The 24029-nt window shown below is 34.4% G+C and overlaps 1 protein-coding gene and 1 long non-coding RNA gene across 10 annotated transcripts in view; one reads left to right on the top strand and one right to left on the bottom strand.

The window, feature by feature from the left end:
• Positions 1–24029, bottom strand: part of nrm (neuromusculin) — a 544158-nt gene that overhangs the window by 193750 nt on the left and 326379 nt on the right. For all 9 annotated transcript variants that reach the window (XM_076537545.1, XM_076537543.1, XM_076537548.1 and 6 more), the window contains exon 2: positions 16–205. In XM_076537545.1, coding sequence (XP_076393660.1) covers positions 16–205 — 190 coding nt within the window. The remainder of the gene's footprint in view (positions 1–15; positions 206–24029) is intronic.
• On the top strand, positions 11009–14461 carry LOC143265381 (uncharacterized). Its single transcript, XR_013039852.1, has 3 exons — positions 11009–11398; positions 11477–12188; positions 14009–14461. It is a non-coding gene; the product is annotated as an uncharacterized LOC143265381 (long non-coding RNA).

Here is a 24029-nt window from a genome sequence, read left to right as displayed (position 1 = left end):
GACTTAATATTTTACCTGATGGCAATGTCGTTGTTGCTCCGCGTAATCCCAGCATCCTCGCTGAAAATGAAGATCCGCGTAGTTCCGCGATACCATTTGATGCTGTGAAGTCCTTCGCACTGCGGTGATTTGAGAACGCACGGTAGTTGCACTTCTGTTCCGAGTTCGGCGTGCTTTTCGCTCTTTAGCCACGGTTCGGTGCTCCCTGAAACAACGTACGCAAACGCTGTGAATTGTGCTACGCTTCCTCCTTTGTTTGTTTTGCCGGCTCGTTTGCGAACGAAAAAAAGACCAAACAAAATTTCGACGATGCGATTTTCGTCGCGCGGACGCGATCATTCCGAGCAATTCGCTTATGATCTTTCGAGCGAGATATTTAATCGTAACCGAACGCGCTGCGATCGCTTTTATCTTCGAATATCGTTCGATTGTCACGTGATTACTATAATCCGATTGCTAGGACACCGTTTGCACCGACAGATATTTAGGTTGGTAATTTTCGAAGCTCTGTAAGCGCACGGATTTACAGATTTGGTAATTTAAAAATTCATAAATTTGGGATGTGACGGCTTATTCACTTGGACATTCATGAAGCTTGTAAATGGACAGATTTGTACATTTTAAACGTGCAAGTTAAGTTAAACATTCATAAGTTGTATTTGGAGGGTGGACTTCAAAATTCGTATTTTTATAAATTCACTGAATTTACTTAAAAATTTGTCTTTGACAATTCGCAAGGTCTTTGAAGCTGAAGTTGAAATTTTTAAATGAGACGTTGGTAAATTTAGAACTTGAGAGCTTGAAAGTTCGTCTAAAAATATGAAAATCTGAAACCCAAGAATTTGAAAATTTTACAGTTTAAAATCTTAATATCTGAAAATCTAAAAATCTATAAAACTTAAAAATGTAAAAATGTAAAATTCTAAAAATGTAAAAATGTAAAAATCTATGAATCTATGAATCTAAAAATATAAAAATCTAAAATTCTAAAAATCTAAAAATCTAAAAATCTAAAAATCTAAAAATCTAAAAATTTAAAATCTAAAAATATAAAAATCTAAAAATCTAAAAATCTAAAAATGTAAAAATGTAAAAATGTAAAAATGTAAAAATGTAAAAATGTAAAAATGTAAAAATGTAAAAATCTAAAAATCTAAAAATCTAAAAATCTGAAAATCTAAAAATTTTAAATTAGTTCAAAAAGACACAGTTATTCCAAAACAACGAATTGCAGCTCGAAAAGTTACACGAAGATTAAATGTATAATAAATAATAAATAATAAAATGTATAATAAAACGAAACGAAGAAATAGTAAAAGAATATTTACATATTGAGTCATTGCATATTAAATTTGAATTATAAAATTTCGAAACCTGGAATTTCGTAAAAACCAGAGACGATGTACGATTTAATGAACACAACTGGGTCAATGCTTTTAAACCAACAGAAAAAATATGGTTACGTGTTTTGTACTATGTTACAGTTTCTCGTCGTGATTTTTCATTTCATATCTCTTCGCCGGAGTTGCTATATTTATAGCTTCACCAACGATAGCAGAGAAATATTGAAACGATCGTGTGTTCCGACATTTCGTGTAATACATACTGCGACATGGAGGATCAAAATCCTGCTCTGACGTTTTATAAACATTCGGACATGTGTGCCACGTAAATACCATGCTAAAGAATCCGGGACGCTTCGTTATTTTTTTTATGCTTTCGGCTTTTAGGGCTGTAATTTGTTGCTTTGAATTAACTGTGTCGTTATTATTTATTATTTTTTGCAATTTTATTTTATTTTATTCTTTGGGTGCTTTGATTTTTGAGACTCGAAGGTTTCTTACTTTCAAATTTTTAGTTTTTCAGGCTGTTAGGTTTTTGACTCTCAAATTTAGATTATTAGATTTTTAGGTTTATAGGTTTTTAGATTTTTAGGTTTTTAGGTTTTTAGGTTTACAAATTTTTAGATTTTTAGGTTTTCAAATTTATAGATTTTTAGATCTCTGATCCTCAAACTTAGACTTTCAAATTTTTAGATTTTTAAGTTTTCAAATTTATAAATTTTTAGAACCTTGATTGTCAAACTTAGACTTCCAAATTTTTAAATTTTTAGGTTTTCAAATTTATAGATTTTTAGAACCTTGATCCTCAAACTTAGACTTTCAAATTTTTATATTTTTGGGTTTTCAAAGTTATAGATTTTTAGATCTCTGATCCTCAAACTTAGACTTTCAAATTTTTAGATTTTTAGGTTTTCAAATTTATAGATTTTTAGATCTATGATCTTCAAACTTAGGCTTTCAAATTTTTAGATTTTTAGGTTTTCAAATTTATAAATTTTTAGAACCTTGATTGTCAAACTTAGACTTCCAAATTTTTAGATTTTTAGGTTTTCAAATTTTTACATTTTTAGGTTTTCAAATTTATAGATCTTTATATCTTTGATCTTCAAACTTAGACTTTCAAGTTTTTAGATTTTTAGGTTTTCAAATTTTCAGATTCTTAGATCTTTGATACTCAAGCTTAGACTTTCAAATTGTTAGATTTTTAGGTTTTCAAGTTTATAGATTTTTAGATCTTTGATCTTCAAACTTAGACTTTCAAGTTTTTAAATTGATAGGTTATCTTTTTTATATTTATATATTTCATATATTTTTATATTTATATTCATATTATATTTCTTATAATCACATTGTATTGTTTATATTCGTATTATTTTATTTTATTATTAATTGTACAAAGCACGACACAAAATTACAACAAACACACCTATCTATTAACCGCAAAAATTTGCAACCGCGAAAGTTTACATGATATATTTTTCACTTCTTCCCAACAAGATTACTATCGTAATTTAACTATTAAATTAAAAAACGACCTCCGAGAGGCAAGCTCCTACTGATACCGTGTTGTGAAGGGGATAGTAAATTTCGCAGTCACAACTTATGATAAACAAGAACATAATTCTTGGTTAATTCGCAGGAAAACGCTGTTACGTCACGAGAGAGGGAATGGCAAACTTGCGAAACTGGAAGCTTCTTGGAAATTGACGATTTAAGATGATTTATTAGCGGTTTCTATGACTCCTGCACAATTTCGTATACGTCCTCGCAAACAGCCGCTAATTTTGCGTAACGAGATTGTTAGGGGACTGTCCAACATTTAATCAACAATTCTAATAAATAACATAAGCTTGTTAGGGTGTATTGTGTCACGATTGAAAAATTAGTGCGTGAAACTCGAGAAACTTGTGTGCTTATTTATTTGTGTGTTCACATATGATGTTTATTTGGTTGTTTGGTTGATGTTTATGTAGGTGAAATAGGTATATTTCATTTGTACGTAGACAATATATATTTTAGTTGTAGATAGACAATGTATTATATATTTTAGACAGACAATGTATTATATATTTTAGATATACACTACCGTCCATAAGTATCCGGACGCTTGGTTTCGTTACATAAAACATAGTTGAACTTTGTACGAAAGGTATTTAGGATTATCATACCATTTGTAATAATTATTATTATCTCTTTTGAGGTGTCATAACGTAATAGAATTAATTTTTAAGTACAAATTATACAATGAAAGTGTGAAAGCAAAATTCATGTCCAGAAGTACGAAGTCCAAATTTGTGAATCTAATGAAACGCTTTCGATTCTAAAAAAAATTTTAATTTCTACTGTGTTTCATTTCTATGGTGCAGAACGTATTCAGAGGGTTCTTCGATATGTTTCAAGTGTTTGTAAACTGTTGGTAGATGTTTAGGTTCCCTCAATGGAGATAAGAATGGAGGTAACGCTACGCACTCGACAGTTTCGGTTTAGTTCGTCTGTAGCTTCTTTTCCATCGAGATATGAGTTCCAAACGAGAATTATCAATCGAAAAACGTTCCAGTATTCTGACTTTCGCAGAAAAAAAATCGGTTTTAGTTACTGTTGCAGATACTTGAATAACTTTCATGCAACGCGAATGCATATTTCGCTTGTGACCGGATACTTATGGACGGTAGTGTACATAGGCACTGTATGCGTGACTGGTACATGTTCGGCAATATATGTACATAAAGTGGTGACATAAAGTAGTATACATAAAGTAATGTATGAAGTGCTGACATTATTTATCCTAATTTCTCTATTTATCCTAAAATAAAAATGTTCGGAGAGCACCGGTGTACATCACACACGAGAGAGGATCAGTTTCAATTAATTTCACTATCGCATTTCACGCCTAACCTATTTCCCACTAACGTCTCGAACATCCCTTTTCACTTCATCAGTGGGAATCGAACCATCTTATTATGAATCCCGCGAAAGTGGCGGATCCTTGGGGAAACGGGAGGGTTAAATGCGAGAAAGACACGAGAACGTTAAAAGGGGAATATGGGAACGAAAATCTGTTAGAATTTCGAGGGTCACAGATGGTAAGTGCCGGGAGCAAGGTCTGCTTATCTTCGATCATGAAACCATATCATACCGCAAATATTACATTCAACCGGTGAATAATGGAGTCGAGAGCTTCCGTATTAAGGCTTCGTATACAATGAAGGTTGGGAGCTGCTTAATGCTTCTTAACACAAGGAAAATTATATAGAAACTGTTTTGGGAATCACTTTTTCGTTTATAGTATTGGACGCACCCTATGACGCAAAGTAAAATTAGCATGATGGAATCATCGTGACGCACATTATGACGCAAACCAAAATTAGCAGGATTAAGTCTTCGTGACGCACTTTATGACGCAAAGCAAGATTAGGACGATTGACTGTTCGCGACGCACCTTATGACGCAAACCAAAATTAACATGATCGAGTCTTCATGACGCACTTCATGACGCAAACTAAATTTAGGACAATCGACTCTTCGTGACACACCTTATGACGCACTAACAAACTAACACGATCGAGTCTTCTCGACGCACTTCACGGCGCAAACCACAATTAGCATGACCGAGTCTTCATGACGCATCTTACAACGCAAAGCAAAATGAGGACCATGGAGTCTTCGTGACGCACCTTATGACGCACTCTCAAATTAACGTGATCGAGTCTTCATGACGCACTTCATGACGCAAACCAAAATGAGGACGATGGAGTCTTCGTGACGCACTCTCAAATTAACGTGATCGAGTCTTCATGACGCACTTCATGACGCAAACCAAAATTAGCACGATTAAGTCTTCATGACGCACTCTATGACGCAAACCAAAATTAGAACGATCAAATCTTCGTGACACACCTTATGACGCAAACCAAAATAAACACGATCGAGTCTTCATGACGCACCTCATGACGCAAACTAAAATTAGCACGATCGAGTCTTCGTGACGCACTTTATGACGCAAAGCAAGATTAGGACGATTGACTGTTCGCGACGCACCTTATGACGCAAACCAAAATTAACATGATCGAGTCTTCATGACGCACTTCATGATGCAAACTAAATTTAGGACAATCGACTCTTCGTGGCACATCTTATAACGCACTCTCAAACTAACACGATCGAGTCTTCATGACGCAATTCATGACGCACTAACAAATTAGCACGATCGAATCTTCATGACGCACTTCATGACGCAAACCAAAATTATCACGATCGAGTCTTCATGACGCACCCTATGACGCAAACCAAAATTATCACGATCGAGTCTTCACAACGCACCCTGTGACGCAAACCAAAATTAGCACGAGTCCGGAATTTAATACCAATTACAATTTGCATGATCAAGGATAAATTGAAAGTACACCTAACATTTCAACTTTCTTCACTCGTTTTAACATTGCAGTAATGATCACCGACAACCCATGACTTGACCCAGGTGTTTGGACTACGGCCCCAGTCAGAATAGAAAAATACCCACACGTATTTTCGGCGGTATCGGTCACAATTGAGTCAAAGAACAAGTCGGCAAACGTTTCGAGTGGTCGAACGTCAGAACGTCACATTGGACTGTTCAAGGTGGGCGTCCCTTAAACCTGGCTCAGCCTACGCGCCAGGAACAGGGTTGTCTACAGTACATACCGTAGTCGAGCCAGGAATTGGCGCGTGGGAGGCTGACCCAGGTGTTTGGAAGAACTACGGCCCCAATTGGTCAGAAGAGAAAAATTGATGCCTGGACTCACACGTATTGTCGGCGGTAGTATTGGCTCTCGCGGTCGCCGATTAGGCGAAAAATGACAGGCAGACCGAGAGATAGTGCGAATTGCTGTAGTTGTTATTGTCATTATTCTTATTTGCCGATATGTCTGGTAGCGGTGGGGATAGATCTTTTGGGTCTCACGCGCCAACTCCTGGGTTGGCTACGGTAGTTCTGACTGACTCATTGCAACGATCATAAGTTAACGTAGAGTTGCACTTATTAGTACGCACTTGTTGTCATTTACTGCTGTCCAATACCTAACTAGCCTGCAGTGATATCTACTGGCAAGTGCTGTTCTCGTAGAAATTTTATTTCTGCAATCATCGATCCCCATAACCTTATAACTTGACTATGATGTCCTTCATCACAGAAACTATAATTAACAATATTGAAAGTTTCATAAATCTTCATCAGCTGCAAATATACTATTAAAGATAGAATAGAATTTTAATGAAAGGTTATGAATTGTATGTAATAATAGTTGTACCCAACTAGTAAATTTGAACATAAAAATATATTTGTGAGAATAAATTTTCTTTTACAATAATATTTCTGTCGCAGTGATTAAAGAGATTACAAAGGAAACGCTGACAAATATTTAATATTCTCATGCGCGAATTACTCGTGAAACAGTAGAACAAAGAAATTATAATTACTGCGACTCTCTTTTTCCCTCTGTAAACAGTTCGCCGGTATTTTTTTCGAATTTTCTCCCTTGCAAAGCCCTTTGAAATTCCTGTCGGTAAATACACTCTTTTGATACGGCATTTTTCGAGCGCGATTAAACGGGTGTCTCAATGTAAAACTAATACGAAGCTGGACGACTCAATTTCGACTTGAATTAAACTTGCCGATATTAAGATTCCTCGCGTTTGATCTATACCGGAAGAATTCTGTAACGCCGTACGATTAACTTCTGATAAGATAAATAAGCCACGAGGAAAGTTGAGAGACGGTGTTATCCGAAGTTTGTCATTTTAAGATTCGAAAGTTCTTATTAAAAATTTCATACAGAAAAGTTTAAATGAGGAAGCGTGGATGTGGGTCAAATGTGGAATGATGAGCTCTGCGAATCCCTGGTTTTTAAATTATTTAAAACGTATACCCTTGAATATTCATTCGAAATAACAAAATTTATGAAAGAAAAACAGAATAAAATTATGAAAGTCAGGGATGTGAAATTATGTCTAAATAACAATGCGTGTAAACTAGACAATGTAACTACATGTGGATCAAAATTTATTAGTGATCCTACAAAATACTAAAATTTATGTACTGGAATGATGCATGAAATAAATTATTTGAATTAAAAAATATCGCGTATCACCGGGCTTCGTTTGCAGAAACAAGACCGTTTAATTCCAAACACGGCCATTTTACCCAAAAGAGTACAGGATTTCATTCCTGACATATCATATTGCAGCTACCGCTATCTTTCTTAGGGTTTTGTTCTGAAATCGTTGAATTCCATTATCTTGTCTGTCATCTTGCTTCACATTTTCTACGCTCCGACATTTGTTTGGAAACAAAGGCCATGTTTATAAAAGGCATTGTAACACCGTGAAAGAGCTGTGGTTATGTAAACGGGTAAAACAACTTCACAAAGCTGGTAATTAACCATTATTATGCGGTGAACTGTTAGCAAAATCGAGTGTCAATCAATTTGGGTAAAGCTCTGTTAGTTTGTTCGCGGAAACTTTGTAAATCTAGCAAGATTAACGACTCTCGGCTTGATTACAGAATTGTTACTTTAGGCATTGTGCAGGATCGCATTGTCAATGCGGCAGGCTGTAAACGAATATGCCAACCTTTAGGTCAGTCAGTTATTTTAACGTTAAATTCTTTGGAAATATTTTGTAGATAAGCTTGTGCAGAACTGTTCTAATATTAAGTTGCATTATTTCATTATTCACTATTATATAGTCATCGCGAACGCGTCTTGAGGGCGGCAGGAGTGCATCGTGGGTGCGTCATGAGTGCGTCAAGATTACATCGTGACTGCGTCACGAGTGCGTCGTGACTGCGTCATGAGGGCGTCAGGACCACATCATGGGTGCGTCACGTCTGCGTCAAGATTGCATCGAGGATGCCTCACCAGTGCGTCAGGAGTGTATTGCGGGTGCGTCGAGAGTGCGTCAAGGTTGTATCGTGAGTGTGTCACGAGTGCGTCAAGATTGCTTCGTAGGTGCATCACGAGTGCGTCAGGAGTACATCGTGAGTGCGTCAAGATTGCACCACGAGTGCGTCAGGAGTACATCATGGATGCGTCCGGAATGTATCAAGATTACATCGTGGATGCGTCACGTCTGCGTCAAGATTGCATCGCGGATGCGTCACGAGTGCGACAGGAGTGTATTGTGGGTGCGACAAGAGCGCGTCAAGGTTGTATCGTGAGTGTGTCACGAGTGCGTCAAGATTGCGTCGTAGGTGCATGACGAGTGCGTCAGGAATACATCGTGAATGCGTCAAGATTGCACCATGAGTGCGTCAGGAGTACATCGTGGGTGCGTCCGGAATGTATCAAGATTACATCGCGGATGCGTCACGTCTGCGTCAAGATTGCATCGTGGATGCGTCACGAGTGCGTCAGGAGTGTATTGTGGGTGCGTCGAGAGTGCGTCAAGGTTGTATCGTGAGTGTGTCACGAGTGCGTCAAGATTGCTTCGTGGATGCATCACGAGTGCGTCAGGAATACATCGTGAGTGCGTCAAGATTGCACCACGAGTGCGTCAGGAGTACATCGTGGGGGCGTCAGGACTGTATCAAGATTACATCGTGACTGCGTCACGAGTGCGTCTTGAGGGCATCAGGACCACATCGTGGGTGCGTCACGTCTGCGTCAAGATTGCATCGTGGATGCGTCACGAGTGCGTCAGGAGTGTATTGTGGGTGCGTCGAGAGTGCGTCAAGGTTGTATCGTGGATGCGTCACGAGTGCGTCAAAATTGCTTGGTAGGTGCGTCGCGAGTGCGTCAGGATTGCATCCATCAAGAGTGCATCCTGGGTGCGTCAGAAATTGCGTCATGAGTTTATCACGAATGCGTCACGAGTGCGTCACGATACTCTAGGACAAGTTTTAATGAATATATCCTTATATCCTTAATTATCCTTTAGGTCAAGAAACAAGGATCGCCAGAGTTTCTCGTACTTCCCGCACGAGGTCTCCACAGTCGCCCCGGAGTTATACAGACCCCTGAAAATATTCCCGATATTAATCAACGGTACGAGATTCGCGAGTGAATTTTCCTCTGGATCGTCGCTTTTCTATTCGCCGGCAATCGCATTAAAACCGTTTGTTTCGAGCCTGGATGCAAATATCCCCGGAAAGTTCTAACGGCGGATCCACCTATGACGGATTGCCTAATTTCCTATTATCCCGGCCACGGCAAGTGTTCCGTGTCTTTAGCAGAAACGCGCACATTTCTGCGGGCAATTTGCATGTTGATGTAAAAAGTTTCACTCGAAAATTGGTTCCCCGCCGGCTGAACGTAAACGACCCCGTGCACCGAGCTTCGAGCACGCGCGATTCTCGACCTTTTGATGGGCTCAGACACCTGAATACGTAATTTTACCGACAGAAATGAATCTAGCCTGATAAACGTGAATCGTTCCGTTAATAAATTTCAGACCTGCCTACGCAGCTTCGGATCACGGTTAATCGTGCGAACCGGTCTTAAACCTTTGGCTCAGTGAGTTAAACTCGAGACGTTAACGTCACAAACCTAAATTGTATTTGCAAAGAAGGACTTCATGATGGTGACACTGATTTTGTTCAAATTTGGTGCAGTTGTAGAGCACATTAAGGGTAATCATTCACAGATCAAGCTAAATGTTATGAGTACAAAATCTACAATTCACATCATCTTTTCATCTTCCTCAAACTTAACAAAAGCAGTTGGAAAGACAAATCCACTTCTGAACAAACATTGAATTGTTAAAGCTTGCAGATCTCAACATCCCGATTCACACAACTTCCACACATTTTTTCTGTGAATTAACATCGCAAATTTTGCAGTACATTAAATAAAAGTTTTTTCGCTGCAAGCAGTATGACGGAATCGCCGTCGAAAATTTGACAGCGCGACGAAAAAAAGGCGGACAGATGTCGGTCAAAAGAAAAGTTGAACGTGACGACTGGCCCCATTTAAAAATTCAACCTTGCATACATCTACGATGTTATACGCGACAAGCTTTTAAATTGTAAAGTACATGCCATCGCTGAATTTAGTTCGCGATATAAATCCGAAACGACTACGCTGCAAACACATTTCGGTCTACGTTCAATAAATTGCATTTCTATTTTAGAAGTTGCTGGATTGCTGGAATGTATTCGTGTAAAAGGTACGACTCTGATAGAAACGGATCTGATAGGCTAACTCACAGTATATCCACTATTTGATACTCGTGGAAGATCCATAAAATCTGGCGAAGTCGTTACAGAAACGCTGGTTGACAGGGTTTATCTTTGGTGTAGTTTTGCTTCGCAGACAGTCGTCTTTCAAATATCTGCGTTTATCTTTCAGCTTACAACGCTGGTTTAAATGCGATCGAATAGAAATCAACGCTTTTCATGTTTTATAAATAGTTTTTCTGAGATGGGGAACAATTTTCAGTTTATATCAAATTTCTTCAGTTTAATTTCGTGTTCTACTGTGCAATTATTTCAGACGCTTACAATTTTTATGTGTCGTATGTTTGGAGGGCTGTTACAGAGCTGTTAATTTTACTGAGAAAGTTTGCGTACCTGTGAGCTGAGAACACAGTATCATATTTGTTACTCTTATTAAATAATATTTGAATTAAAATAATATCTCGTTTTTAATATAATCGTTAAGTATGAAGCTCGATGCGACGCGGTGCGGAGCGTCTTGTGTAGCGCAGTCATAAAACAGGACCTCTCCATGGTCCGCGCTAGGCTACAAAAGGGGTACCATTTTAACCTCTATGTACGACGCGCCGCTATAGTGGCGGACCATCTCTCTGTGCGATGGTCCACTATAGTGGCTTTCGCGAATGTCATCGTGAGTACATAGCGCCATAATGGCTCACTCGCTCACCGTTTCAATTGAACGATCGTTTTCATATGTTTTGATTCGCACTTTGCCTTCACCACGTTTTAGAGTATTAACAAATCCCACAAAAGTACGTTACATGTAAATAAAAGGCAACGCCAAGTTTAGGCACCGGGACCTCTTTACACTAATACGATATTGGAAACATTTGGAAATTATTTTGTGAATTTTTGAAAGATTATCAAGGTTAAAGTACAAAATTATCAAGGTAAATTACAATGTACTTGCGTAGTCAGTTACTAATAAATTTGATGTCCACCGCAGGCAAAAGAGGCGTATGAAGTTAATTTAAATGTGAACAAATACGTTTGGCTACTTTCGGTAGAATCATAATTCGAATAACAACACCTCCAGTGACTGAAAACAGAATAATGTGGTCTCCGTTTGCAACTGCCTTCATAAAATATATTATTCATAGCGCCGCACACTGTATACGTTCCTCCAAGGAGACTCATGGAAATTCGCGACCGTAAACTGACGACTTAAAAATTTATAGTCGCTCCTATGCACATAGTTGATCCCGTATGAAGGATCCGAGGTGTTTGCTTCTCGGACGAGGGGGGAAATAATTCATACGGACACGTCTCTTCACGGTGTAATCAAAACTTCCGAACAGAATTTGCGTGTTAACCGTGTTCAATTTACATGGTACGTATTCGTACGCGCCCGTTGCAAACCGGCCAGAGGAAAAAAAGGGATAGATGCAGTAAAGGCGGTCACGTTCACGGAAAGCTGTAATTACGGGCTTTGGAATGGTGGAACGAGTTTTCTAATCAAATTACGAGTTGTACAAGCGGCAAGTTTGTTAATAGACTGCGCAAAATTTCTATGCTCCCGTTTTTCCGCGTCTGGATTATATCGAGGAACGTTCATTAAACTTCGCTTAAGCGAACAATGTAGAACGTTTCTTTTAGTGGAACATGGAGGATATGTTATAACCTTAATTTTCTTATTTTACTGGGGAAGTTATGGTAAGGTAGGTACAATTTATGTAGATGTTTATTAGAGAGTTTAGGGATATTTTGGAGGTGGTGGAAAATGGTAAAATGAATTTTTAGCAATTAATTTCGGGGAATATTGGATATTTCTAGGGAATTTTAGAGGTGGGAGTTCAAGGGTTGTTGATGTACAAATTAGTGAATTTGTAAGTCGAAAATTTGAAAATTAGAAAGTTTTTAGCTTCTAGATCATCAAATTTCTAATTTACCAAATTTCTAAATTATTAAATCCCTAAGTTGACAATCTCAAAATTACTAAATTTCTAGGTTTTCAAATTTCTAATTTATCAGAACTTATATTTCCAAATCCCAAAATTACCAAATCTCAAAATTACCATATCCTTAAATTGACAATGTCAAATTTACCAAATTCCTAAATTTCCAAATCCCAAAATTATCAAATCCCTAAATTTCCAAATCCCAAAATTACCAAATGCTACATTTATCAAATCCCTAAACTACCAAATCCCAAAATTACTAAATTCCTAAATTTTCAAATCCCAAATTCACCAAATCCCTAAATTTCCAAATTCCAAAATTACCAAATCTCTAAATTACGAAATCCCAAAATTACCAAATACCTAAATTTCCAAAGCCCAAAATTTCCAAATCCCTAGGTTCCCAAATTTCCAATTTATCAAATCTCAAAATTACCAAATTCCACAATTATCAAATGCCTAAATTTCCAGATCCCAAAGTTACTAAATTCCTAAATTTCCAATTTCCATAATTACCAAATCCCTAAACTTCCAAATCCCCAAATTACCAAATTTCTAAATTTCCAAATTCCAAATTTACCAAATTCCTAAATTTCCAAATCCCAAAATTAGTAAATTCCAAATTTACCAAATTCCTAAATTTCCAAATCCCAAAATTACTAAATTCCTAAATTTCCAAATTTCAAATTTACCAAATCCCTAAATTTCCAAATCCCAAAATTACCAAATTCCTAAATTTTCAAATCCCAAATTCACCAAATCCCTAAATTTCCAAATTCCAAAATTACCAAATCTCTAAATTACGAAATCCCAAAATTACCAAATACCTAAATTTCCAAAGCCCAAAATTTCCAAATCCCTAAGTTCCCAAATTTCCAATTTATCAAATCTCAAAATTACCAAATTCCACAATTATCAAATCCCTAAATTTCCAAATCCCAAAGTTACTAAATTCCTAAATTTCCAAATTCCATAATTACCAAATCCCTAAACTTCCAAATCCCCAAATTACCAAATTTCTAAATTTCCAAATTCCAAATTTACCAAATTCCTAAATTTCCAAATCCCAAAATTACTAAATTCCTAAATTTCCAAATTTCAAATTTACCAAATCCCTAAATTTCCAAATCCTTAAATTTCCAAATCCCAAAATTACCAAATTCCTAAATTTTCAAATCCCAAATTTACCAAATCCCTAAATTTCCAAATCCCAAAATTATCAAATCCCTAAGTTCCCAAATTTCTAATTTCTTAAACCACCAATTTTCTGAATTCTCAAATTCCCAAATCCCCAAATTCCCAAATTCCCAAATTCTTAATTCTCCAAACCCCAAAACCACAAATTTCCACCTCCTCCACATCCTAAACTCCCAAATTCCAAAAATCTCAATTTCCCACATAAAGTTAACCTAAAATTTCCTCATAAACCTTCCAACAATACATTCTTATCCCAACAAACAACTATAACCTCCTAAGAATCTTCTAACAGCAGCGCCCTCACAAAATGGCGGCCAAGAGTTCATCCTCTTCCAACCTTGCTTATTCTAACAAGTAATAATCTAAGATTCAAGTTATATTAGTTCCAGGTTCATCTCGGATTCACATTTTTTATTTCATCGCCGTTAGTAACACTTGTGCCGGCACAAGATGGCAGCATAATTAATGGACTGCACTTAAAATCGAATTCATTTCGGCTACGTCATTACAATGTTTTGTCGCCGGAGCCGATAAATGACAAATTTTCTTGCCATCCTATTTATGGAGCATCATATGGCTGAAAATTGCAAACAGGAATAAACAATTACTTTGTAATGTGTAAACTGTTCCAATTACGGCGGAATTAACCAATTAATGACGTCGCATCCGTTTTTACCTGTTTTTCTATCCACTCTTTTCTGATTATCATATTCGACGAAAATATGTAGGTGTATTGGTTAATTAAATTGCTGTACGGTTTTTCAATATAATATTTTACAGAATATTCGATGAATATTTCCACATATATGGAATTTCATTATTGAACCACTTTTGAAATCGAGCTTTTTGGTTTAGCTTTTTATCAATTTTAAATGAATTTTAATTGTGTTAAATACTCGTAGAACATATTTATTCTTTTAAATGTATTGAATGTATTTCATTGTATTTTGTGAATAAAATTTTTAATACATTAAGCTGGTTTGATAAAAAATTGTTTCCAATTTTGCGCGCAAGTTGCAATCCCGTTAGAGTTTTTGGGTCACGCAGGTTATGTTTTCATATATTTGCGCAGAAACGGCTGTGCAATAAACAAAATCCAGAAGTAATATGTGTGTACTGACACCTGCCGCGTTTATTTAAAATTTAAATTACTTATAAATTTGTTTTACTGTTGCGCTTTAGTTTCAGTAACGTAACTGCTGTTGTTGTTTGTTGTTTATGGTTAATCAACACTAAATTGTAATGGTGGGGAATTTTAACATTTAGGATAGTGTCAGAGTAAAATTTACCAGAAAAGGTCATTTTTATTAAGGAAGATAATTTTTATATTTTAAGGATAAATTTTTTAAAATATTTATAGTGGACTTTGTTTATAATTGTACTTGTATGTACGTCGTAATAACGTTTGTCGACAATTAAACGATCAGGGGAATTTTATGTTGGAGTCAAAATACTTGTGGACTGTAATAAAGTGGACTGTAGCTGGATTAGTTGTGTAGCACCAATATGTGTTTGCAAATAATTCTATAACAATGATATGTGTTTGTAAATAATTATATAACACCGACATGTACTTGGACATCATTATATAACACCGACATCTACTTATTTTGATATCTCAAAGAGAACAACTATATGCATCAGATGTTCCAAATGACTACATGTCCATTTCACGTCTACCTGTCCAATTGACTACTTCACAAGATGTGGTATTTTTACGAACAAAACTAAGAGAAGTTCCACATTTCTATCAAACACACAAATTTGTCAGGAAATGGAAATCCGAGTGCATCCCCAAAAAGACCGTCAAGTAATAAACCAAGGAACGCGAATAGGAAACTGCGAATGAAGGACTCTACTAAGATCAAGGGTCCTGGCAACCATATGCGAATAATAAACTAAAAATACTCGATAGAATGTAACGACTCGTTGGGTGTTGTTGCTGCTGCGGGTAAAGAACCTATTGATTCGAACGTATACAAAGTGTTCGGAGTGTCGACCATTCCTTCACCGACTGCTTGCACTTATCCTTATCAACCCTCGGCCACTTATAGACCAGATCACTTCCCTTTGCGTCCAAATTCCTGAACGCAAATATTCCAATATTTCTGTATCCGGACCCCGTTTTTGGGCAATCTGGGTCAGGCCCATGTGCGGCTCTGAACCTATTTTCCAGACACTTATGCATCTGATGCACTTACTAATCTGAACCTAAAATTCCGTTGGAACTACTCCCATTTTTACAGTCAAAGCGTATGAAACTGGGACTCGAGGAGGGTCAGTAATCTACAGTCTGGCGGTTATACTCGTTCGTAATAATTATACTAAAATAACGTGACTATACTCGAAAATTGTAAGCTTGAAGAAGTGAAACATTTAAAAGTAAGTTATATTGGATGATTCAACGATAGGAACTGTAAACGATGTATTACTGTGTTGATAGGAACTTGGATCTAGGTCTAATCCTCTTGTTGGGCTATTGTATTCTGAGACCTGAACTATTTGATACTGTTAACTGAGCATAAACGTGAAACTAGTAAATGTACTGATACTTATGGACAAGGTGAGTGTACTAATACTTGTGGACAAGGTGAGTGTACTAATACTTGTGGACAAGGTGAGTGTACTAATACTTGTGGACAAGGTGAGTGTACTAATACTTGTGGGCAAGATGAGTGTACTAACACTTGTGAACTAGGTGAGTGACCTAATACTTATGGACGAGGTAAGTATCCTAATACTTGTGGATCAGATAAGTGTCCTTAACCTTGTGGACAAAGTGAGTGTACTAATACTCGTAGACAAGTGAAGTGTCCTAACACTTATGGACAAGGTGAGTGCACTAATACTTGTGGACAAGGTGAGTGTACTAATACTTGTGGGCAAGATGAGTGTACTAACACTTGTGGACAAGGTGAGTGTACTAACACTTGTGGACAAGGTGAATGACCTAATACTTATGGACGAGGTAAGTATCCTAATACTTGTGGATCAGATAAGTGTCCTTAACCTTGTGGACAAGGTGAGTGTACTAATACTCGTAGACAAGTGAAGTGTCCTAACACTTGTGGACATAGTGAGTGTACTAATACTCGTAGACAAGTGAAGTGTCCTAACACTTGTGGACGAAGTGAGTGTACTAATACTCGTAGACAAGTGAAGTGTCCTAACACTTGTGGACAAAGTGAGTTAATCGTTGTGGTTCCACATACATATACAATACAACAACAGTTCCACATATTTCAATACAGTCGTATCTTATCACTCTATTATCAAGATCTCCGTTAATAATTAAATGAGTCTAAAAACGTGTCTCATAATAAAATCGGAAAGACCATTTTTGTAAAGTACCAGTGTAAAGGTGCAGCGTAAAGGCTCCACCTTCACATCCCTATGCACGATCCCCATAACGAGGAATCGATTTTTGATAGCAAATGGACGGCGTAATGCGCCTCGCTCTTTATCAGCCGATAAATAAAGATAAACCCCATGAAATTACAAGCGTTTCGGAAGATCGACGGGATCCGTAGCTGGTCGGACATTAAAATGTAAAGCAAGCCGCGACGACGAGAAACGAGCGTCGTCTGGGACCACCTGCAGATAACGACGTCCTATCACGACGACAGAAAAACTTATCGACCCCGAATGCTACGAGGTCCTGCGTGCTTAACCCATTTTGGAATTATACAAATTGCGGGGACATTAGCATTGGACCGATGGGGAGCCAGAGCGGCTCCATGGGACAAGAAGTAAAACTCAATCTGTGAGATGTCTACGCTTTATTCCGGAAAATTAACGCGTACCGTATCGTTCTTTATTTATTTATTTTTTTCTTTTGAATGGAATATGGCGCTGGGGATGAAGATTAAGAGGGTGTTCTGTGATGAATTAATGAGACTAAATGACAAAAAATTAGATGGAAGAAAGTGGAAGTAATTGAAGAAAATGGGAGAGGACTTGTTGACCAAAAATGAATAACAGAGTTAATTGATTAAAATAACAGTTATAGATTATTAGTTTAAAGCTTGAAGTAAAATAACAATGATCTATTTAATTTTCAAGTTAGTCTTGAAATCGAAATAAATAGTCCTAGTCCTCAAATCGAAATAAAATAAAGTGTATTTTAAAACGTATATAAAAGTACAAAAAAATGAACGACACGAAACTGCAAGTAATTAATGAATCAATATTAAATCTGAAAGAAGGATATTGCTTGTTTGCCATCGACGGAATTTGTCGTTCATTTCTAGTCGTTTTTATTTCATTTATTGAAATATTCAAGAAAAATTCACCTCTGATGTGCAACAAATTACAGTTTTTATGGATTCGTTATTCTTTGTACTTTGATCAAACGTTTAATCGAAATTCAATTTCTTTTTTAATTAATAGTAGGATCTCTCGTTATATTTAATCAAGTGCCGCTTTCATTGCTTCACTTGGAATTTTACCGCATCGATGAAATATTGGATAGAGGAATGTGTACATTGCAGAATCTTTCGTTAAATTCACGTATCTGCGAAACTTTCGCAATGGGGAATCGAGAAAATTGGTATGTTTAAATGCACGGTGCTTTTTGTTTGTTTGAGAGTTCCAGGAAATTTGTAACTTGATAGTGGGTTGATAATTAATCAATTCAAAAATTTGTCAATTTGTGGGCTCTCAAATTTCTGGGTTTTTAAATTTGTAAATTTCTACATTTTTCAATTTTCCAATTTTTCAAATTTTCAATTATACAATTTTTCAGTTACTCAATTCCATTTTTCAATTTTTCAATTTTTCAATGTATAAATTTCTATACTATTCAACTTTTCAATTTCTCAATTTCTCAATTATTAAATTATTCAATTTCTCAACTTCTCAATGTCCCAATTCCACAATTTCTCAATGTCTCAATGTCTCAATGTCTCAATGTCTCATTGTCACTATGTCACAATTTCTCAATTATTCAATTTCTCAATTTCTCAATTTCTCAATTTCTCAATTTCGCAATTCCTCAATTATTCAATTTCTCAATATCTCAATTCTTCAATTTTTCAATATCTCAATTTCTCAATTTCTCAATATCTCAATGTCTCAATGTCTCAATGTCTCATTGTCACTATGTCACAATTTCTCAATTATTCAATTTCTCAATTACACAATTCCTCAATTTTTCTATGTTTCAATTTCTTAATTTCTCAATTTATCAATTTCTCAATTTCGCAATTCCTCAATTATTCAATTTCTCAATTTCTCAGGTTCTCAATTCTTCAATTTTTCAATTATTCAATTTTTCAATTTCTCAATTTCTCAATTTCACAATTTCTCAATTTCTCAATTTCTCAATGTCTCAATGCCTCAATGTCTCAATGTCTGAATGCCTCAATTTCTCAATTTCCCAATTTCTCAATTTCCCAATTTCTCAATTTCCCAATTTCCCAATTCTTCAATTTCTCAATGTCTTAATCTCTCAATGTCTTAATGTCTCAATGTCTCATTGTCTCTATGTCACAATTCCTCAATTATTCAATTTCTCAATGTCTCAATGCCTCAATGTCTCAATTTCCCAATTATTCACCTTCTCAATGTCTCAATGTCTCAATTTCTCAATTTCTCCATTTTTCAATTTTTCAATGTATAAATTTCTATATTATTCAACTTTTCAATTTCTCAATTATTAAATTATTCAATTTTTCAATTTTTCAATTTTTCAATTTTTCAATTTTTCAATTTCTCAATTTCTCAATTTCTCAATTCCTCAATTCCTCAATTTCTCAATTCCTCAATTCCTCAATTCCTCAATTCCTCAATTCCTCAATTCCTCAATTCCTCAATTCCTCAATTCCTCAATTATTCAATTTCTGAATTATTCAATTTCTCCATTCTTCAATTATTCAATAATTCAAACAAACTTAAAACTTCTAAAGTTTGCTAATGTTTAAGATAAATGAATATTTTCTAAAAAACCTTGTTACTATCCTTCTAATTTTTGTAAAATAAATAGTTCATGTTATGAATAAATTAAAAAATTCTAAAATTGGCTAATCTTTCAGATAAATAAATTTGTTCTAACAAACCTCGTTACTGTTCTAATTTTTCTAAAACATAATATAAACAAATCAAAAAATTCCTTAAGATAATTTTGATCAAACAAACCATCTTACCAATCTAATTTTTCCAAAATAAATAACCTATCCCAATAAATAAATATCCTCTAAAGAACTGAAAAATCTCCTTGCAACAATAAACAAAATTAATTCACAAAAAACCTTTTCCATAATTCCCCAAAAAATCGTCAACCTTTCCAAATTTTCAAATCATCTCAGCTTTTATTCAAACATTATCCCCTTTTGTATCAAACATTCAGATGAACAAAATAGATGCTTTCATACATCATAAGATCTATGCATAAAAATGGTTTGAAAGTAGCGATACGATCCGTTTGCACTGAAACGTTAATGGATCCTTTATCAACAATCAACTAACGATCTGTCAACAGCGAACTAGGCTACTTAAATCACACTGTACACACATCGTGCTTTCACACAACAAATTATCTCACTCGGAAACTGCACGTACATTTGCTGAATTCACTTCTGTCGAGAGCTTTGTTCGAACAGGACCGTTTCATCCTAAACAGTCACTCGATCTCCAGTTTGCATACTTACCATTAGCATCCGATCCGCGAAACTTTGTTACTGTGCTGGTTATCGCTTATAATTGTTAAATAGTGATACATTGTCTTTCGTGAGCTACTTTAGAAGACTTTGTGAAATTTTTACATTTTATTATATAATTTCAAATTTTTATACTTTGTTATTTTCAATTTTAATGTTTTATTATTAATAATAAATTTTTGTATATCATTGTTATTGTACAATTTTTGTATTTTATTATTAATAGCTAAATTTTAGATTTTTTGCTAATGTCAAATTTTTAGATTTTGTTATAATTGTCAAATTTGTACATTTTTTTGTTAATATCAAATTTTTACATTTTTTTATTAATAACCAATTTTTACATTTTATAATTGTTCTCAAATTGTTATATTTTATTATTAATAGCCCAGTTTTATATTTTATACTTAATGTCGAATTTTTATATTTTGTTATTATTGTCAAATTTGTACATTTTTTTGTTAATATCAAATTTTTACATTTTGTTATTAATAACCAATTTTTACATTTTATAATTGTTCTCAAATTGTTATATTTTATTATTAATAGCCCAGTTTTATATTTTATACTTAATGTCGAATTTTTATATTTTGTTATTATTGTCAAATTTGTACATTTTATTGTTAATATCAAATTTTTACATTTTTTTATTAATAACCAATTTTTACATTTTATAATTGTTCTCAAATTGTTATATTTTATTATTAATAGCCAAGTTTTATATTTTATACTTAATGTCGAATTTTTATATTTTGTTATTATTGTCAAATTTGTACATTTTATTGTTAATATCAAATTTTTACATTTTTTTATTAATAACCAATTTTTACATTTTATAATTGTTCTCAAATTGTTATATTTTATTATTAATAGCCCAGTTTTATATTTTATACTTAATGTCGAATTTTTATATTTTGTTATTATTGTCAAATTTGTACATTTTATTGTTAATATCAAATTTTTACATTTTTTTATTAATAACCAATTTTTACATTTTATAATTGTTCTCAAATTGTTATATTTTATTATTAATAGCCCAGTTTTATATTTTATACTTAATGTCGAATTTTTACATTTTATTATTGATATCTAATTTTTACATTTTAATTTCAATGTAAAATTTCAATATCTATTACAGAAAAATGAATCATTAAATTTCTTCTGAAATATAAAATTGCAAAATGCAAAACAGAAGCATTAATCATTTATTTATATACTTGAAAAAAAAATAATTATTGTAAATTGAATTTCTTTCCAAATATAAAATTTCAAAATGTAATACATTTTTAAACAATAATTTTCACGATTCGCTAATATTATATAAATAATAAAATTATAAATAAAACGTAGAAAAAATGTGTAATATTCTTGAACATTGTAATAATATTAAATATGAATAATATTGTTTAATAATAATTTAACAATAAGAATGTCAACGTGACTGTATTCAACATATCCCGATAGATCGAAGAAAACGCAACGCCACTAAATGGTGTCCGTTCAATTAAAATGGCGGACGCGCTAGTGATCGATAAAAGGTGAACCAGGCTTGCTCTATTAACATTTAATTGTGCCAATTGTGTCCGCACGTACACAACATCTGTAAACTTATTAGCGATTATGTATCGGTTAATTCTATGATTGTATAGTGTTCGGATTGAATGGAAATTGCTTCATTCAGGATGTACAATGTTACTATAGATGTTAGTTGTGCTTGTTACACATCCCATTGCTTTGGGACTATTGTTCTATTTCGTCCTTTATATGAATTTGCAATTTTAATTCTGGTATGCTTCAACCATTATTACTTTCTGTTTCCAATTTCTGTTTTAAGTAATATTTAGATTTCAGTTGTACAGTTCGGTTTTAATTATTCTGATATTTCGGTGGAGGTTGGGTTTTAGGTTAGGTTTTAGGTACAGTTGTGTTTAGGGTGAGATTAATATTTGGGGTGACATGATTATAGGAACAGTTTCTTTTATTAAATGATTAGAGGCTAGGGTTAAGGCTAGGTTGAGGTTAGGGTTAAGGTTAAGGTCAAGGTTGAAGTTAAAGTTAAAGTTGAGGTGGAGGTTAAGGTTGAGGTTCAGGTTCAGGTTCAGGTTCAGGTTGAGGTCGAGGTTCAAGTTGAGGTTGAGATTAAGGTTAAGGTTAAGGTTGAGGTTGAGGTTAAGGTTAAGATTAAGGTTGAGATTAAGGTTGAGTTTAAGGTTAAGGTTGAGTTTAAGGAAAAGTTTAAAGGTTAAGGTTAAGGTTGAGTTTAAGGAAAAGTTTAGAGGTTAAGGTTAAGGTTAAGGTTATACTAAAAAGTTGAGAGGTTAAGGTTAAGGTCATACTGAAAATTAGGGAGGTTAAGTTTATACTGAAGAGTTCCTAGGTTAAGGTTAAAGTTAAAGTTATACTGAAGAGTTCCTAGGTTAAGGTTAAGGTTAAAGTTATACTGAAGAGTTTCGAGGTTAAAGTTAAGGTTAAGGTTATACTGAAGAGTTTCGAGGTTAAGGTTAAGGTTGAGGTTATACTGAAATGTTTAGAGGTTCAGGTCAAGGTAAAGGTTATTCTGAAAAGTTTAGAGGTTAAGGTTGAGGTTAAGGTTAAGCTTGAGGTCGAGGTTGAGGTTTAGGTCAATGTTGAGAATAAGGTTATAGTTGCACTGAAGAGTTTAGATCTTACTATTAAGCTTATGGTTATACTGCAAAGTTTAGAGGTTATGATTAAGGTTAAGGTTAGAATTAAGGTTAGAACAAAGGTTAAGGTTAAGGTTGACGATAAGGTTGAGGTTAATCATATCGACTCTTTAAATATTACGATTACATCAAAGTAAAATTAGTAATCGCAAATGACAATTTTCTAAATCTTACCCTAAAATCTTAGAATAAAAAAAAGAACAATATTTTGTATCGAAACTGTTGTATAAATATGTTATATCCGATATGTTCCATAAAGATGAGTATACAGATAGAACATATGCAGATATATAAAAAACAACAACATATTGTACATAAACTCAAAACCTTCTCGGCCGTCAAACGACCACAACCTTGAAATTAAATACTCCGTAAACATTCGACATTTCAACGCAACTTTTGATGTTTGAAAGTGTTACAAAATGATTTATCAACTTGCAGATAATTAAAAGTCTCGAACGAAGTATTTGAAGTTGTGCGGACTCCTTAAGAAACCTATAAGGCTGCTTAAGATACCTTCTCTTTTTGAGAAGGTAAATTAGTGTGCAAAATATAGAGAAGAAACATGAAGTATGTACAGAGGATTGAAGTGACTAATGACGCAATGGGTGGCCTCATTTTATCTTCCAGGAAAGTCTAAGATGGCTTCCTGTTTCAATTTCAAATAAGCTGTTGCTGTGCTTGTGTCTCCTTAAGGATGCCGCTCTAATTAGTGTTTGAAATGTTATCGCAAACGAGTGGAAATTATTCTGGGTCATTATTTTTAAATTATTTAAGTACGTGATCGTTCAATAATAGAATACTTTTTCCAAACTTTCTTATTAAAAATTCATTTATTTTTTCTTTAACTAGCAAAGTGTAATTTATTAAATAAACTTTTGTAAATGAAATTAAAAATTATAGAAACTAAATTTTCAAATAAAATTGTAAGTGACAGAAAGTAAATTTATAAAAAGAAATATAGAATTGCACAAACTAAATTTGCAAATAAAATTAAAAATGACATAAATTGAATTTGTAAATCAAGTTTGAAATTACAACTAAGTTTGCAAATAAAATTTGGA

Source organism: Megachile rotundata, chromosome 11 (genome assembly GCF_050947335.1).
Source record: "Megachile rotundata isolate GNS110a chromosome 11, iyMegRotu1, whole genome shotgun sequence".
Lineage (NCBI taxonomy): Eukaryota > Metazoa > Arthropoda > Insecta > Hymenoptera > Megachilidae > Megachile > Megachile rotundata.
The sequence above is the reverse complement of the archived record's forward strand: the minus strand, read 5'-3'. Positions and strand labels throughout refer to the sequence as shown.